At 43.7% G+C, this 16,700-nt stretch overlaps 1 protein-coding gene across 4 annotated transcripts; it reads right to left on the bottom strand.

The window, feature by feature from the left end:
- Nucleotides 1–2,000: 2,000 nt before the first annotated feature.
- On the bottom strand, nt 2,001–12,626 carry LOC133926315 (AP-1 complex subunit gamma-2-like). 4 transcript variants are annotated; one of them, XM_062372189.1, is made up of 19 exons: nt 12,404–12,626; nt 12,004–12,306; nt 11,747–11,888; nt 11,125–11,298; nt 9,847–10,026; nt 9,317–9,471; nt 8,933–9,023; nt 8,336–8,499; nt 7,476–7,530; nt 6,896–7,018; nt 6,710–6,805; nt 6,135–6,262; nt 5,323–5,427; nt 4,933–5,222; nt 4,490–4,597; nt 4,351–4,413; nt 3,970–4,142; nt 3,394–3,498; nt 2,001–2,435 (listed from the first exon to the last, which is right to left on the bottom strand). In XM_062372189.1, the coding sequence occupies exons 1-19, from the start codon at nt 12,445–12,447 to the stop codon at nt 2,340–2,342; spliced, it is 2,595 nt and encodes an 864-aa protein (XP_062228173.1). In that variant the 5' UTR covers nt 12,448–12,626; the 3' UTR covers nt 2,001–2,339. The 4 variants fall into 4 exon arrangements, with proteins under 4 accessions (XP_062228173.1, XP_062228174.1, XP_062228171.1 ...); XM_062372190.1 differs by having other exon boundaries at nt 4,351–4,410; XM_062372187.1 differs by having other exon boundaries at nt 4,336–4,413; nt 12,404–12,625.
- Between the last annotated feature and the right edge of the window lie 4,074 nt (nt 12,627–16,700).

The raw sequence follows: 16,700 nt of genomic DNA, 5'->3' as shown, positions 1-16,700 counted from the left end.
ACCCTAAGCTGGGTCATGGTGATGGCGAATTAAATTAGCTTGTTAGGACTGAAACTTCACAGGATTGTGTTTCTTAACTGACGGTGCAACTATGCAAGTAATGTGATGTTACAGGAGAAGTATTATGGCTGGTTTCCGTGACAGGTACGGTGGATGCATCTGAAAAATTGGGCGCAGATTCAGCAGGTGATCTACACCAGTAAAGCTGCAGCAATCCGCATAGAAAAAAGCTGCAGGAACCAAACAATAACAATGCCCATCTAGACATGTCAGTCTCGGTTCATTGTTTGGAATGGAGCGTTTTGAATCGCCCCGAAAGCGATAGATGGTTTTTGTACAGGGCGTGTTTATCGTCTAGCTTCCTCCCTTAAAAATCGCTGCGATTGCAGCTGCAGCTGCATGTGAGGCGCTGGTCCTAAGTATGCGTGGTTATGTGTCTGTATCTGCTATTAAAATGGACAGCAAGTACTGCTAATCTTCAATGGGATGCAGCAGGATCCCTGGCCATCACAGCGTCTTTGCACGGCCGTGTCTGGGTGAATGGCCCTGCTGTACCGGGTTGATGCAACTCGACTATTTGCTCGTGTCAAGAGAGCGCTGCTTTACTAGGTCTACGGGAATGGAGTGTTTTTAGCCTCAAAGGTAGTATATACTGTAATATCTGAACGTATATCTAAACACAGACCATATCTTATATACACACCCTCACACATACAAGACATACTAGACCTACAACATATATGCACACGTATACTGAAGAGATTCACAAACCCTTTGACTCCGCAAGTGACGGGCACGTCACGTTCCTATTGTGATATACATATGCTCGAAGCTGTCCGGAAGAATTTTATTTACAGGAGCAAGTCCCAGTGCGAGACCGGGAGTTAAACTCCCGATCGGTCATTCACCCACCGGCGAAACAACCAACGCGCTACAAGCATGTTCGCCACAGGAAAGGAGCTGATGCTTTAGGTTTTCACCTATTTCTATTTGGCATGTGGCTAAGTCTGTCGTGTTAATTGCAATGTTCATGTAGACGGTTTCTAGATGATAACTAGACGCTAGTCAGGGCTTAGTGTTCAGTCTAACGTGTCTAGACACTAAGTAATGGGATGACCATCTGTCTACATCTAGCGTCTAGGTGAACATTGGTTAATTGTATGACTTCCGATCTCATCTATCTGATTTATCGGTACTACCAATCAACATTTCATAGGGGTAGAAGAAATGTAGTAGAAAACCAGAAGGGCTATCTACAACTAAAATCCAGAACCACATTTTTAGAAGAAAAGTTAGTCTGGACCTTGAGGAATACAGATGAGGGGGTTGAAACACACAGTTTTGAAATTGGGGGTGTAAACGGAACTTTCTTGAAAGTAGAGGGGTGAATTGGAATCAACCTCAACCAGCCAAACTCTAGCATGCACTCACGCACCTGAAGCAAACGTATGCAAGATGACAAATGAGAAATAACAGTGAAGGCTTCTGAGTGCTTTTACTACTAGAGCAGAGGAAACAACTATTTCCAGAATGGTGCTGATGTTATCGCACTACACTTGCGCAATCAATCTGATGTTGACTGACTCTCTGAGGGATCATGGATACCTGACAATGCACCGAGGAAAACTCGAGTGCGCACCAGATCATATTTCCAGTACATCCGGACAAACGAGAGGAGCATCGAATCGGACCAAGTTAATTTGGATTTCCTATGTATAACTTAAGAATTTTGGAAAATATATCATGTTCAGTTTTGGCTTGAATTGGGCAAAATTCTCATGTTCCAAACAAAGCCTAAATAAACAACAGCTAGGTGTTGAATTTCTAAGAAAGTTACAATTGTGCCAAGGTGGAAAAGTTCTGAGAATCACCCTTCGATTTTTTTTTTCCTTTATTAGAAAGCCTCACATATTCTTGATTACGGCTTGGAAGGGATGCTATGTATTGGACATGTAAAAGAAAATAATTAGTCTGCGCATAAAAAGCCTGTATGAGCTCGATTAGAAAAACAAATAATTACATTGGAGAGAAATCATGATACAACATATTCTTTTGCTGCTTGAAACGAGGAGGAATGCTGAAAATTTTGGTTACCCTCTAAGTGTGATATACACCAACATATGAATACATTTCGGAAAAACTGCGGATATAACATTAATTGCTGCCATCTACTGTACAATATAAAGCAAGAATGAATGGCCAAAACCAACTAGCAGTGTACACAACTCACTAACAGGCACGCAGAAGTGAGAGAAATGGTTGAGGACAAGGAAAAAAACGCCTTGCCTGCAGCACGTTGAAAGAAAAACCTCCACATTATAGACACACAGGTGGTAGTACTACAACCCAGCAGGAAAGTTGCTGATTTGCCCTTGTTCCAGTCTGTCCTCACCATTCACTTTGTAAGACACCCGGATACGCATCGCAAGTGGTTTCTATGCAGTAAACAGTTCAGAATCAGTTTATCAGAATGGAAAGACAAACATTCAACAACAAACTTTTAACAGAGGCCATGTTTAGAAACTATTCCTCAATGTTTTAGGGTCTTGTTTGTGTAAAAAAAAAAAGGGTCATCCATATCGATGATGGTAAGGCTAACCAGGGCAAGCTCTAGCAATGAATTGAATGTTTTGCCTGTCATGGTGAAGCACTGGGCCCGGATTATACAACAAAAAAAATTCACGAGACACTAGGCCACTAGCACAGAAGATACAGCCGCTATACACATCAGACAGTAACAGAGTTACTCAACTCCTGCTTTTACATCAAACAGCAATTGTACAAAACGAAGCTATTTTGTACTGACAAACAGGGAAAAACAATGTATTTACGGATCATACAGGACTAGAAGTATGGGAAAATGACAATATTCTAACAAACAGCTACTTATAGTAGTCGTGTAATCAGCTAATGATCCACTTATCCATTTGTGCTCCAAGTACACTATTTTCTTTTTGCGTAAATGTTTATGGTCGTGTCTACACTACATATACACAAAAAGTTCAACTTTTTCTACCCAATATATTTCCCACTCCTGCTTGTAGGATGAGTAGTGGATGATGGGGAAAGTGTATCTGAGTGCATAAATTACATGTGTACCATAGCCACACCCAAATTTATTACTATTAGATTTATGTAAGAACTCTAGACAGTAGAAACGTTTGTTCTACTTGAAGAGTGGAAATATAACTAATATATATCAATTGAAAAGAAATGTATCAGAAAACAGGGGGCATGCAAAAAGCAGCTCGATCTCTAATAATTTATAATAATTTCGAGGATCCTGCAAAAACTGAGTTACCAGTAACATAGGCTCTTTCAAGCTTAATAAAGAAGTTAAATAAATAAATAGAAAAAGGTTATGAGTCATTAAAGGAAAATATCTTGAAATACCTGTCCATGCTGGTTGTTAGTGACACTGAGGCTTTGTGTAACTAAACCATTTCCACTGGCTGGAAGGGCGCTGCTGCTAGCTGGGTCCAACTGCAACTGGATGAACTGAAACACAATTTTGGACAAGAGAAATGAAGTACCAACCTAGTGTAAGCAAACTACAGCCTTTTTAAAAAAATCAGTTACGGAAGAAAATATCAGTAATGAAAGTAAATATCCAAACAGCTAGAAGCATCCTGATTCTTGTCAAGCCCTTGCCTTTAGTGAACAATTTTGTGTAGACATTTTTAAAAACCGAACGCAATACTTAACATGATAGTAATGCATTGACTAGAGATAAATTAGTACTTTAAGATAAACGCCTACTCGCCTAGTACTCAACTCATCAGCAAAAACAAAAAATAAATAAACGACGGGGATCACGGATGGCTTTTGATCCAATAACAGTCAGTTGAGTGATTATAGATTTACCCAATAAACTAAACCAGACAAATAGAGTTGGTTCATGCATCTGACTATTTATTAAAAGCTCTGTTGCCCGAAATGAGAGTAAAGAGTGTCGGAGGTGAATGCTACCTTTGGAACAGCTGCCTGAAAGATGAAATCTGTGAATGTACTAGTTGTTAAATTTGTAAAGGTAGCATTAATTGTAGTCTCCTGAGGTTTTCCAGGTTGTTTTTTGAAACTAAATGTGATCCTCAAGGTTGCACTCTGGAAAGCTGTGATTGTCGGGTAAGCTGCATTCTCATCTGGTGAGGCAAATTGAGTAACAGTAAATCTCGTTATTATTAGGAATGTTACATAATCACTGGTAAAAATGCAAAAGTTCCCCTTAGAAGTCACCTTGAGTTTGATATGGAACGGAAAATCAAACTCAGAGTGGCTTTATCGGGGTATTTGCAATTTTTCCTTGTATTAGATAATCAAGTAACAGAAGCTGACCAGTAAGAGATGTACTTGAGGACAAACCATCGAGAAGATCCACAACTTGAGGTGTAACAGGAACCGATTTAGTCTCTGCTGCATGGTGTTAGATAATTAAGGATGGATGCCAAACAGTGAAAAATTGTCCATATTATCATCACATTATTTTTACCTTTGCCAAGAGGGCTAAAGTTTGACGTTGGTGGGCCATTTTGTACAGGAGATGAACCAATAGATAGAAGATCCATCAGAATATCTGTGCTTGCAGACGGAGCTCCGCCTAGAGATAGGCCAGAAACAAACTCATAAGCAATACTTGAACTAACAATGTCACCGCAAACAGCATAATTAAGGAACCAATATAAGAACATGTTTAAAGAGAGCTAAAGCCGCTTGGAACTGATATAATTTTAAACTGTTCCAAACAAGATACGTTCAAGACGGTTTACTCTCATTTATAAGACAGCAAGCATGCACTGCTGACTAAATCAAAACCAAATGTAAGTATGCCCAGAAATAATAAACAGGTGATGAAGCATAACTTGCTTCGCTTGTGCAAACAGAGAAGAAACAGAAGCAAATCCTTATGAAAGGAAAATAGTAGAGAGTTGAGACCTGTAGGAGATGAATCAATCAAGCCAATGCCCAAAAGGTCCTGTAGAAAATCATTAGGCGCTGTAGTAGGGACAGAAGTAGTCACTGGGGGATCATCTGAGCTTAAATCAAGCAAATCAGCTAAAGGAGCAGCTGGTGGTTTTGCTACACCATTTGGAAGCTTAAGTGGGCCTCCAGGAGTGACTGCTGGAGCAGATTTTACTGATAAAACTGTGGCCTGTGTAGAAGCAGCTCTCTTCACCAAATAATTAGTTTGATCCAATACAGGCATCCGTTCAAGCAAAGATGATCTGCACATACACCGGCATTATCAAGAGTACTATTCTTTTTTAACAAAAAATGGTAATAATACAAAAGGTATCCTCAATAATGGCATAATCTGACACTCACTTTATAGACTGATGTCTTTGTATAATGGAACTGAATTCGATTGATCTTTGCTGCAGTTCAAGCACAGTATTCCCTTTATTCTGCACAACTATTTCTTTTATCCTCCTGGCAGCACAATAACAAAAAACAAGTTGATGAAATCGTACAATCACCTCACAATGTATCACACAAAACCGAATGAAGATATTACTAAGCAAAAAATAACTTGTTTCAAGGCATGCAGAACAAGGGAACGGACATTAGACTTGAAATGAAGCTGACATTGTATGTAAACAAAGATAAAGTGAAATGAAGACAGAGTGGCAATAAGTTATTAATACAGTCCATACTGAGTAAGTAAGATCACAACGAAACCAGTTCACAAGAAATTATGTGATCAACAATTACCAAACAACGTGGGAAACTGTGAACTATTGATGTTTTATTGCAACATTTTGAACTAGAGTTTTCTTCTTTATCAAATTGCTTTTCTTTGTAGCAAGATTGTAAGATAGGTAAGCACAGATGGTTCATGTGCAAATACAGAGAAGAAAATTAGAATATGAGCATCTTCAACCATAGCATGTTTACAACAAACTTCATGGAAATCAAGATTGCCGGACTATGCTACTTCATACTAAAAGGTACTGTGTATTTGAGTCATTTGGTAGGTTGTCCAGCTACAATATAAAGTTTTTGACAACAACTATGACACAATATAAAGTTCCCTGTTTCTTTTTATATTTATATTAATATATTTACCACAGTAGGGGATTCCCCTACTGTTTCTCTTCAAAAACTATGACACAAGGTCCAGTTCATCAATAACTTACTCTGAGGTTGGTGGAAACCGGGAAGAAAGCTTCAAAAGAGCGACAAGACACATAGCCCTAGTTGTAACATCTGCAGAGTAGCGTTTAAGAGCAAGCTCTACAGCATCGACAGCATCAGATTCTGTCACCTGAACAAGATCAGAAATTGGCCAAGCCGTTTGACAATAGAAAATTTGAGAAGCAATGCTCCTAAATGAAATACATACAGAGAAAGGACAAGTGGAAGAGGCTAGAGCTATACACTTTACAAGGGTAACATTATGCAGTCAACCATATATGAAGCCAAGCATAGTAAACGAATGATCATGTAGCTTTTCCTGATGCTAGCCATTACAGCTAGCATATGTAATTGCAAGGTCATATTGTGAGATGATTTTAGTTGATCCTGGGGTTATCAGCTTCATATATGAACTGAGTTCAGAGCGGTTTGAACGTGGTTAATGCATGATTTGCGTGAAGAAAGTAGCAAGAATATGTAATGATACAAAATGGAATTATCATTGCAGTATTGCACAGTGTCTTCTCAGTAGAAAGTGTATCACCAAATAAAGATGGCTGCCAAGAACTTAACTCACCGTGATTGGTTCTTCCACATTCAGCATACTAATATTGTTGACCAGCATTTCTCCATATTCACCGATGCACCAAACAGCTACCCTAACTAAACTTTCCTAAACATACCAATGTAGAAGAGATGTATGGACATCAGATACGGAGTTCAATAATATAAATTACAAAGAACACTAATTATTTTTCCATACTTGTTCACCACATGATTGAAACGCTTTATATAATGATCTGACTGAGTATCCTTGAAGTTCAGATGCGTTACTCATTAGAACTATAAGAGTATGCCATACATCATCCTTCACATAATTTCCAGCCTGTGGGTATAAAAAGAGTATAACATCAATTTGGATTTTTTTTTTTTCAATTTGCCAATGCAACAGAAATTCTAGCCCTTGCATTTAGAGACTCATAGATTTGATCGACATGAAGGGGAATCATATAGAAACAAGCACACATGAAGATTAAATATGACCACTTATTTGGCAATTGGCATTCTGGTTTACTAAGTGGTTCTTAAGTCCAAAATTCTTGTGTCCTTTCACAGATGAAGTTCAACGAAAAACATTCTGTTTCTTAAACAGTTAAGGTCAACTGTATTTATAATTGTGTGAATTGAGAAAACTTTGGCTAGAATTGAGAAAATAATATCGAGCAAGTAAGGAAGTTATAGATAATTTCAAGCTTACTGAATACACCAAGCTATACAGTTAACAGCAAGCTAAAAAAATGAAGTGGAAATGTTCTGGCTAACAATTGTACTTCTCCACATACCAGCGATAAAACCCTGAACATCTGGTCTAAGTACCATAGCTTGTCCTGGGAAAACCTATCAAAAATGCCAAACCGTTAGTATCCCATATATCAATAGGAAACAAACAAAAAAAGTATATAAATATATTCAAAACCAGCACAAAATTTTAAACATCTCATCAAGCACAGATATGGAAATAAAATAAGTAAATAGCTCAGATGTGCAGTAGTTAAGCAGCAGAGTGCCAGAGTGGTGGTGGTGGGGTGTGCCTATTGAAAATCGCTACAACAAATGTGTCCAAAACTTTTTAAGAAAAATTGAAAAGGCTTTTGAACTAACAGGAGTATTGTTAACTAAAACACTGATATCATAGCCTGCCAGCTAACAGAATGCAAAAAAAAGTATATTGAAAATAATGTGTCAATAAATTTTGATAGCATCTAGAAAATTAAGCTGGCACAGTGATATTCTGCTGAGAACCATGCGATTATAGCCTTTGACTTCATTCTAACGGGCAAGATCAAAACAGGGTGTCATAAGAAAAGGCTATCATCCAAATGAGAACAAATCAATTGTTCACTCATTAACCAAATTGTTTTCCATTACTTTCCATTACCTTACCTCCATTTGCAGGATAAAGAAGATACTGTACCAGAGGAAAAAAATCATCATGTATTGCGCAAGGCAAATATCCTTATTCTCTGTCAATTTTATTTCAATATACATCCAACAAAGTGGATGTACAGGAACCATTGGAGCAATTAAGGAACATGGAAATCAGTTTTTTCTACCACTTGCCAGTAGAGAACACAATTGCACAAATCATAAGTCATCTACAGCAAGAGGAAATGCCTTGTCCAGAATTAATGGCACAACTTACTTTTCAACTATTGAGCATATCCTGGCAGTGAGGTCTTCCTTGAAATCTTGATCACTCACTTCAAGGTAATCAACAAGCTCCTTAGTCAAAGGTTTCACATTTGTATCATTGACAAGTAGGTAAACAAGCTCCAGGGCCCTTTTGCGAATAGAGACATCTGCATCCTGACAGTTCGTATGCGATTGAAAATATTTAAGTACAAAACACAGGAGTCGTCCAGTAAGAATTGAAGACAGGTGAATAGCACAAATCCATAAACGGGGCAGATATAAACGTGAAAGTATGTTGAAGGTTGTTCTTTCATTGTATGGAGGAAAATGTACATGATAATTTATTCATGAATCAAATAGCTAGTATTTTTTGCCTTGTTAAGAGTACAACTTAAGGACATGAAAGAATAAAAAGCAGGACAGAATTATCTACTCAAGAAATGCAGAAATGAACAAACCCTTATCTGAGCACACTATAGTAAGTGAGCACTGTTCCAAACTTGCACATAATGAGCATCTTTTACTTCGCAGAAGAAAGGATCAAAGAGGATAAACAATTACACACACCACATTTAGACTATTTGAGTGGAAAATTGGACTTGGATACCTTGACACACTCTAATATAGTTGCCCTGTGCCTCTGCACCGCTTGTGTGTCTATAGCAATGGCCTTCATAAGCATGTTCAGAGCAACATATCTGAAAAAGCAGTATGCATGGTAAGAATTCTAGTTATGAGAGATGGAAAAACATTTTACTATTAAACAACTCAATCATATGTCCAATCCATTCTTGTTATCTCAAGAATAATGCCGTAATCACCCGTAAGGTCTTACAATAATGTTCATATTCTATAGGAAAAGGTCAATTTCAAATAACTTACACATCAAACCGCAAACAAATTAGCAAAATAAAAAAATGTTTTCATGCCTTTTGTCCAATATTAAAAAAGGAGTTCACCTTATCAACTGCCTTAGCAAGAGGAAATTTACCTTATGTTGTTATCACGGTTGGACAAGAATCTACCCAAAATATTGATTGCCAGCACACGTAAACCACTAGTAGCTTCAATGCCCATTATGGTCTCAACACATTCATATAAAATAGCATTTCCAGCATTCTTATTTGACTCAGTTTTCGTTGCAACCTGGAAAAAGCAATCCAAGCGTTAATAATCAGCCCAAAGGTGCAGGGAAATGCCAAGTGAAAAGATAACCAATATAACTCAGAAGGAGAAACAACATTCATATCACACAGTCTTTAGAATCCAACAGCAATAACTCTCTGAGCAAGATCTAAATGGAACATCGTCAGTTGGAACTTAACAAACTATACATTAGAACATTACTAGGACTAGTGCCAGTAGAAGGAGTTCATAGCGCTATACAGCCCATGAATAGTATTGTAATAATATATAAGTTGTGGTAATCCTTTCAAAAAATGGTTCCGTTAGTTGTACAAGAGCATGTTCTTGCACGGGGAATTTTTGCTCTGAATGTAAAATGAAAGATGAACAAATCACCTGAGCAAGAATATCATTAATATACTCACTGCAATCTGCATCTCCTTGACCCAATGTTCGCATGAGCTTAAGCACTCGGATATGCAAGAATGGATCTGTAATGCCAGCAACTTCGTATTCAGGAGCATATGAACTGTTGGACACATCTCTCAGTATTCGGACCAAACCTTCAAGGCAGCTCTGCAACAAGAAGGCTTTGTCAGAACATTTATTGCCACAAATGAATGTGCAAGTTCATGATTTTGACGGTAGCATCTAACAACAATGTTGAAAAATTCAACTATCAGGCGGAACAAAAGAAAAAAAATTACTTTCGTTGCAGACCACAGCATAGGGAATGGTTGCATATAAAAAAATGGTCACGCAATTATAGCAATGTTTAAAATGGAACTTCATGTTAATGAATCAGCACATGGATGATCTAAACGAACAAGGGCTAGGTCTGAGATTCATGCATTCTGATGTGGAACATAAAGATGTGAGATGGACAGAGGTTGTCAGTGTTGACTGTCAAGTCAGCAGATGGATTTGGAAATTCTATACTACATTACTACAGTCTACCACTACCATCGTTTCTTTGTGAATAGCTTCCTAGATAGAAGAAATAACAAAAGTGCCAATGTGCTTCCAGCATTTTAGTGAGGATTATTTCCTCCTCTAAGTCAAAAATAGAAACTTCGGGTTGCACTGCATACCTTGTTAACACTTCTTAATGAGGCTATTGCTCACGGGCTTTTCGAGATAGATGACAAAAAACTAACAAATGACTTGATATAAATCAAAATGCTACAGTGTTTGTCTAAAGATGAATGTCTGGGGGAGTTCAAAATATATATCCTATTGAGGCAAGTGAAGAATGATGTGGAATGGCTGATCAAAAGTACCTGACATTTCAAAGATGGCAAAAGGAGAAATACATTAAAATGTGCAGGTTATTTATGGTTAAAACAAAAGTGCTCAAGTCCAGACAACAGAAACATCACAGGCACTAAAAGATCATACCAAGTTGCCAACAGGAAGAGGATGAACCAGTTTAGACTAAGGGTACAACTTGAAATTCTTTTGGCGTGGTCTCTTTCAAGGGTGTGAATGAAAACAAGAATGGTCGAGATTTTCAGACAACTTAATATCGAAAACAAGCAAGCATAAACAGTATATGTTAACACAAAAAGTAATTAATAATAAATAGTAGTTGTCATCGAACGTTGACACTGCAAGCATAATGTATGTGGAGAATTCTACAAGGAAAAAAATTATTGCTCATGTCATGCACTGTACCTTCCTCAAGTATTCCAATGCATCATTGCTGGCTTTACAGAGTTCCGTGCAAAGCTGAACAGTAGATAGAAGAACCCCATGATGTTTTTCCTTCAGTAATGATGCAGCAGAACCCATGAAGTTTTCTGCCAAATCTGGAACTTTTCTTACAATCCTTATAGAGCACAAGGCGGCCTACAAAATAGCAAGAGGTAGACAATCAACAAGACTTCTCAACGATGCATATTTCAAAAGCTAACCAAAAAGAAAAACACTGGTGAACGATGAAAATGCCAGGCCGAGGGAATGTTCCGCATGTAAGCTTTGAGGTAGTGATGATGATGATGATGAGAAGAACACCCCAAAGGTAAATATGAGTTGTTCAATGACAAATTTATTGACTTTCCAGCATTATCAGTTTATGAATTACCACTTAAACATAGTATTAGTAGGTGGTAGCATGGGTAAATAATAAAATGGCAAACGATTATTGTAATCCTTGAACCTTGAAGCATCCTAATAGCTAGCTTTTTCATATGTGGAATTAGACAAAGTAGCGTTATTAGACTCCTGGAATGGGAATATTGTTGAAGGGCTCAAACAGAATTCACTAAGGGCTAAACTATCATGTCAAAGCAAGTACCTTCTTCTTCGTATTAGGGTCCCTACTTTGCAACAGCCTCTCCACTTCAGGTGCCAGATCACGCGCCATTTCAGCAGAACAAATGTTGCCCAGCGCGCAGAGCGCAAGCCCCACAATGAACTGGTTCGAGTGGTTAAGATCTCTGCCCACGTTAAGTACTACCAAATACTCAAAGGCCAGCATGGCATTCTCAACAGAAACAACAATAGCACACAACAGCAGTGTCAAAAGTAGTAAGCGTAGGCAGGGCAGGATACTGCTTGAGGGAGTTGGTGACGAGCATGAGGACCTCCTGCCGCTCGTCGAGCAGCAGCATGAGGCCGAGGTAGCCGATGCGCTTCTCAGGGAACCCCGCGGCGGCGATGAGCTTGAGGCACTCCATCTGGCCGAAGTGGGTGGGGTACCCGAGCATGTGGATGAACATGAGCTTGGCCATGTTCCGGTGCCGGTAGTCCTGGTCGTCCTCGCTGATGGCCGCGCGTATCGCCGCGCACTCTCGCCGCACCACCGCGCGCTCCTCCGCCGCGGTCTTGCACGCGCGTATCGAGCGTATCATATCCCTGCGAAGCATCGGCCACGCATCCCACGTTACACCCGAGCGCAGATCCGGGGAAGGGTGAGGGCGAGGGGGACGCGATGTGAGAGAGACCGACTCACCGGAGGCGGGTGCCGGAGGAGAAGGGGTTGATGGCGAGGTCCATGGCGAAGTCCTCGACGATCTTCTAGACGGAATCCAGGGCGGGGTGGCGAGGGATCTCGCCGTCGCGGAGGGCGGGAGCGGAGGAGGGCGACGGCGGCCGGGCGGATCTGGGGGCGGGCGGAGATGGTGGGAATTGCGAAGAGGCCCCTGGTTTGCGTTTCGGTTTTGTGTAGTCCAGGGCATTCGGGATCTGATCTCACCGTGCTGACCTCACTGACGGCTGATTCCCCAGTGCCAGTGATACTCACCGCGGGGGGCGTCCGGCGACAGGAATTTTACTTGAAACAGTTTAATTTAGCAGGAACCTTGATAATTTCTTACATACAATGAGACCTATTATCTATCTTTTCCTAGCATACTTTACAAAATGTTAGCATAAATATTGCACAAATATTTCCATCATCATACGGGATTGAACAGAATCTACAAACTCAACCACTGGAGGCTAAGTCCAATTTTAATAGGCATGTAAGGAGGAACTGGTAAAGTAATATTGATATAAAAACTGAAGGTATAAGAACAGTATCTCTAAATTTAATATCTCTTGTAAAATTGGAGGCTAAGTCCAATTTTAATAGGACTATAAAGAGGTACCGGCAAAGTAATATTGACATAAAAATTAGAGGCATAAGAACAGTATCTCCAAATTCAACGTCTCTTGTAAAACTGGAGGCTAAGTCCAATTTTAATAGGACTGTAAGGAGGCACTGGCAAAGTAATATTGACATAAAAAAGGGCAGTGGATGAAGAATCAGCAAATCTACTATAAACAATCAGCAAATCTACTATGAACTAGATGAGGTGAGAAAATGACCAACCTCGGCAAAAATGTGTACCTCTAACATGATGAACTCGTGGAGTACCTTGCACTCCTAGTCGTGGATAGTGACCTTGTGTGTCAAGACACCAATGATAGCGGCCATTCCGAGTGCTTGAAGCAGGGACACAGAGATTGGGTGAGGTGGTGTGAAGATTCGGGGTAGAGCGGAATGGCGACTCGGGGAGGAGTTGCGACTCGGGGAGGTGTGGGATGGCATGAGGGGAGGGGCACAACGGCGTGGAGAGGGATGAAGCAGTGCAAGAGGAGGGCTAGTGCAATGCGAGAGGGGTGGAGCAACGCCTAGGAGGAGAGGAGAGGGGAGGGATGACATCTGGGAGGAGAGTGGTGGGGCGGGGAGTGGATTTTTTCAATTTATATGAATAGAAATTTTACTGTAAATTGGACGAAGTTGTAGTGATGTTTTCGTTGAAGTGAGGTGGTGTCGGAGGATGAACTCCTGTCGCAGGGATCCCGAGAGACCCCTTTTTAAAGATTCGGCCGGGGGGATGATCCTGAACGAGTTTGTCTGGGAAATAGATGGGAGCGGAAATAAATGCAGTGGCTGGTGGTGGGAGATGATCGTCCTAGTGCAAGAAAGATGGGTGCACCGGGGTTTAGACAGGTTCGGGCCGCACGGAGGCGTAACACCCTACTCCTGTGTGAGTGCTATACCTTTCCTTGAAGGGAATTCTTCAAGGATGTATCTGGTTACAGGGGTGAGCTGTCTACAGAGAGCTTGAGACTCTCATGTTCTAGCTTGGCTCGAGCTTGTTTGTGATATTCTTCGTCTTTTGATCTGAGCTTCGGGGTCTTTTTTGAGGGCTTCCGGATCTGAGGCGGAATTCTTCAAGGATGAGTCGTGAGTCGTGTGTTGTGTGTCGTGAGTTGTGTCTTCCATCCTTTCCTTTTATAGGCGCGCCGACCTCGACTTATCCTGAATGGGAAAGAGGGGGCGCACGTGCCAAGGTGCCACGGAGAAAGGCGTCATCATTCCGTCTTGGCGAAGTGACAGGGGCGGTGGAAAATTGCGGCGTGCATCCGACCACCCGCCACTGTGGAGGTCCTTCAGCGCCATTAAGAGGGCCCACCGGGCAGCCGCAGAAGTGCCCGGTGCGCCCACCCTGTCTTGTCCTTCTGCCGGGGCAGGGTGGCAGGCGGAGCGCTTTGATTCTGGCAACGTTATCCCGAGGCACCCGGGTGAAACGGGACGGGACCCGTGCATTTAATGGACCCACGCGCCCCTGCTAGAGCATGGCAGGGTCTAACACTAGGGCGTGGGCAGCTGAGAATGTCAGGATGTCAGGATGTCAGGCCGCGCGTGCCTATTAAATGCGGCATTCGTGTCTTTGACTGGCTGACACCCCGGCGAGGGGACCCTTTGGGTCGTCGAACGATCTTGCGCGAACCTTCGGGGAACCGAGTCCTCAGGGGCTGCCACGTGCAGCCCCGAGCACCCTCTCCCGAGCACTCCGGTGAGACCTTCGGGGAACCGAGTCCTCGGGGGCTGCCACGTGCAGCCCCGAAACTCTCTCCCTAGCACTGGGGGGAAATCTTCGGGGAACCGAGTTCTCGGGGGCTGCCACGTGCAGCCCCGAGCACTCTCTCCCGAGCACTGGGGGAAACCTTCGGGGAACCGAGTCCTGGGGGGCTGCCACGTGCAGCCCCGAGCACCCTCTCCCGAGCACTGGGGGGAAATCTTCGGGGAACCGAGTCCTCGGGGGCTGCCACGTGCAGCCCCGAGCACTCTCTCCCGAGCACTTCCTTCCCGGTACTTGGACTCCGCGGATCATCGGGGAACTGGGGTGCTCGGGAACCAGAGGCGGCGGCCCCGAGCACCTTCTCCCGGGACTTAGCCTCTTCTTATCTCGCAGGGCGGACCTCGCGGGATGGTGACGCGTGGCGGATGGGCGGCCCGGTCTCGGGACTCAGGGACCTCTGGTTCCTGATACACCGACAGTAGCCCTCGGGCCCATTGGTAGGCGACGGGACGGAGATGGCGGATGGGCCCTTCGTCGCGGCCGAGGCCGAGGCTGGTGCAGACGCCATGTGGCAGGCTTTCGAGAGGTGGTCTTTACGGACCCAGACCTCATGTACCTCCCAACGGGAAAATGAATGGACACGTGTCCACACAACTTCCGAAGGGTATGATGACCGTACGGACGGCACGCGCGGTCGCCGTACGGATCGAGAAAAATACGCCTGGCAGCCGCTGACATCACGCGATCGGCGGGAGATTCGCCTGGCGGTTGCGCCGAACGAGGCGACGCTTCGCCGAGCGAACCGTTTGGGCGGCAGTTTTTGAACTTTCGAGATATAAAAGGGGGATATGATCGGTCCGTCCCCCTTTTTACGCTTTCTTGCTCTTGCGCTCTTGCCTTCTGTGTGCTCCGAAGCCCTTAGGAAATTCTCAGGCGACCGGAGCACTCTTCCTTCTCTCTCTTTCCACCGTCAAAATACCTTTCCTTCTTGTCGAGATGACGAGGGTTGGAGGAGGACGCCGGGACAAGGCTTCGGACAGCATCTTGCCGGAGTCTCGTCTGAGGAACGAGGAGGCGGCGGACAAGATCAGGAAACTGCTGGTGCCGGAGGGGCAAGAAGGTGCTGTGGTGGTGACGCCAGCGAGTTTGACGCCGGCGACGACCGTCCCAGGGCGGATCGTCCTCTTCACCTCCTTTGTGGCGGCGGGGTTGGTGCCGCCGTTCTCCACCTTCTTCCTGCAAGTGCTGGAGACGTACGGCATTCAACTGGTGCACCTAAGCCCCAACTCTGTGGTGGTGTTGGCGACCTTCGCGCATTTCTGCGAAATGTTCGTGGGGGTGGCGCCGTCTGCGACGCTGCTTCGCCATTTCTTCGTCCTTCGGCCGGTGGGGAAGAAGAGGGGGCACTCCACGGCGGACGTCGCGGGGTGCTGCAACCTTCGGCTCCGGGACGGCCTGGGGGATTATTATATTCCCCAGGTGCTACGCAGCAAGTGGGAGGAGTGGCGACGGGACTGGTTCTTCGTCGACGTCGACCCCCACGAGCGCCTCGAGCTACCAGAGGCGGCGGCGGAACCTCGGCGATCGACGTGGGAGGCGCCGCCGCCAGAAGACGCGAGGCTGAAGCCGGTGTTGGAGCGCATCCTGGAGCTGCGCGAGTCTGGGCTGACCTCTGTCATGGTGGTCGTGGACTTCCTGCGCTGTCGGCTAGCGCCTCTGCGAGAGCGGGCCTGACCGAGTTGGTTCTATACCGGGCCGGAGGACATCACCAGGACCCAGATCGGCGCGAGCTGGGATCTGGGGCCGGCGGAACTGCGGGGGATGACAAGGGTGATCACCGGAACGGAGGACATGGGCCGGACGGAGCTCCCGTGGCCGGAGATGGCGCTCTGCGCCAACCCCAACCGGGTGGCCATTATGGCGGGGCTGCCGGAGTTCGATGCCCAGGGGCCCGTG

This window comes from Phragmites australis, chromosome 8 (assembly GCF_958298935.1).
Source record: "Phragmites australis chromosome 8, lpPhrAust1.1, whole genome shotgun sequence".
NCBI classification, from domain to species: Eukaryota; Viridiplantae; Streptophyta; class Magnoliopsida; order Poales; family Poaceae; genus Phragmites; species Phragmites australis.
The sequence above is the reverse complement of the archived record's forward strand: the minus strand, read 5'-3'. Positions and strand labels throughout refer to the sequence as shown.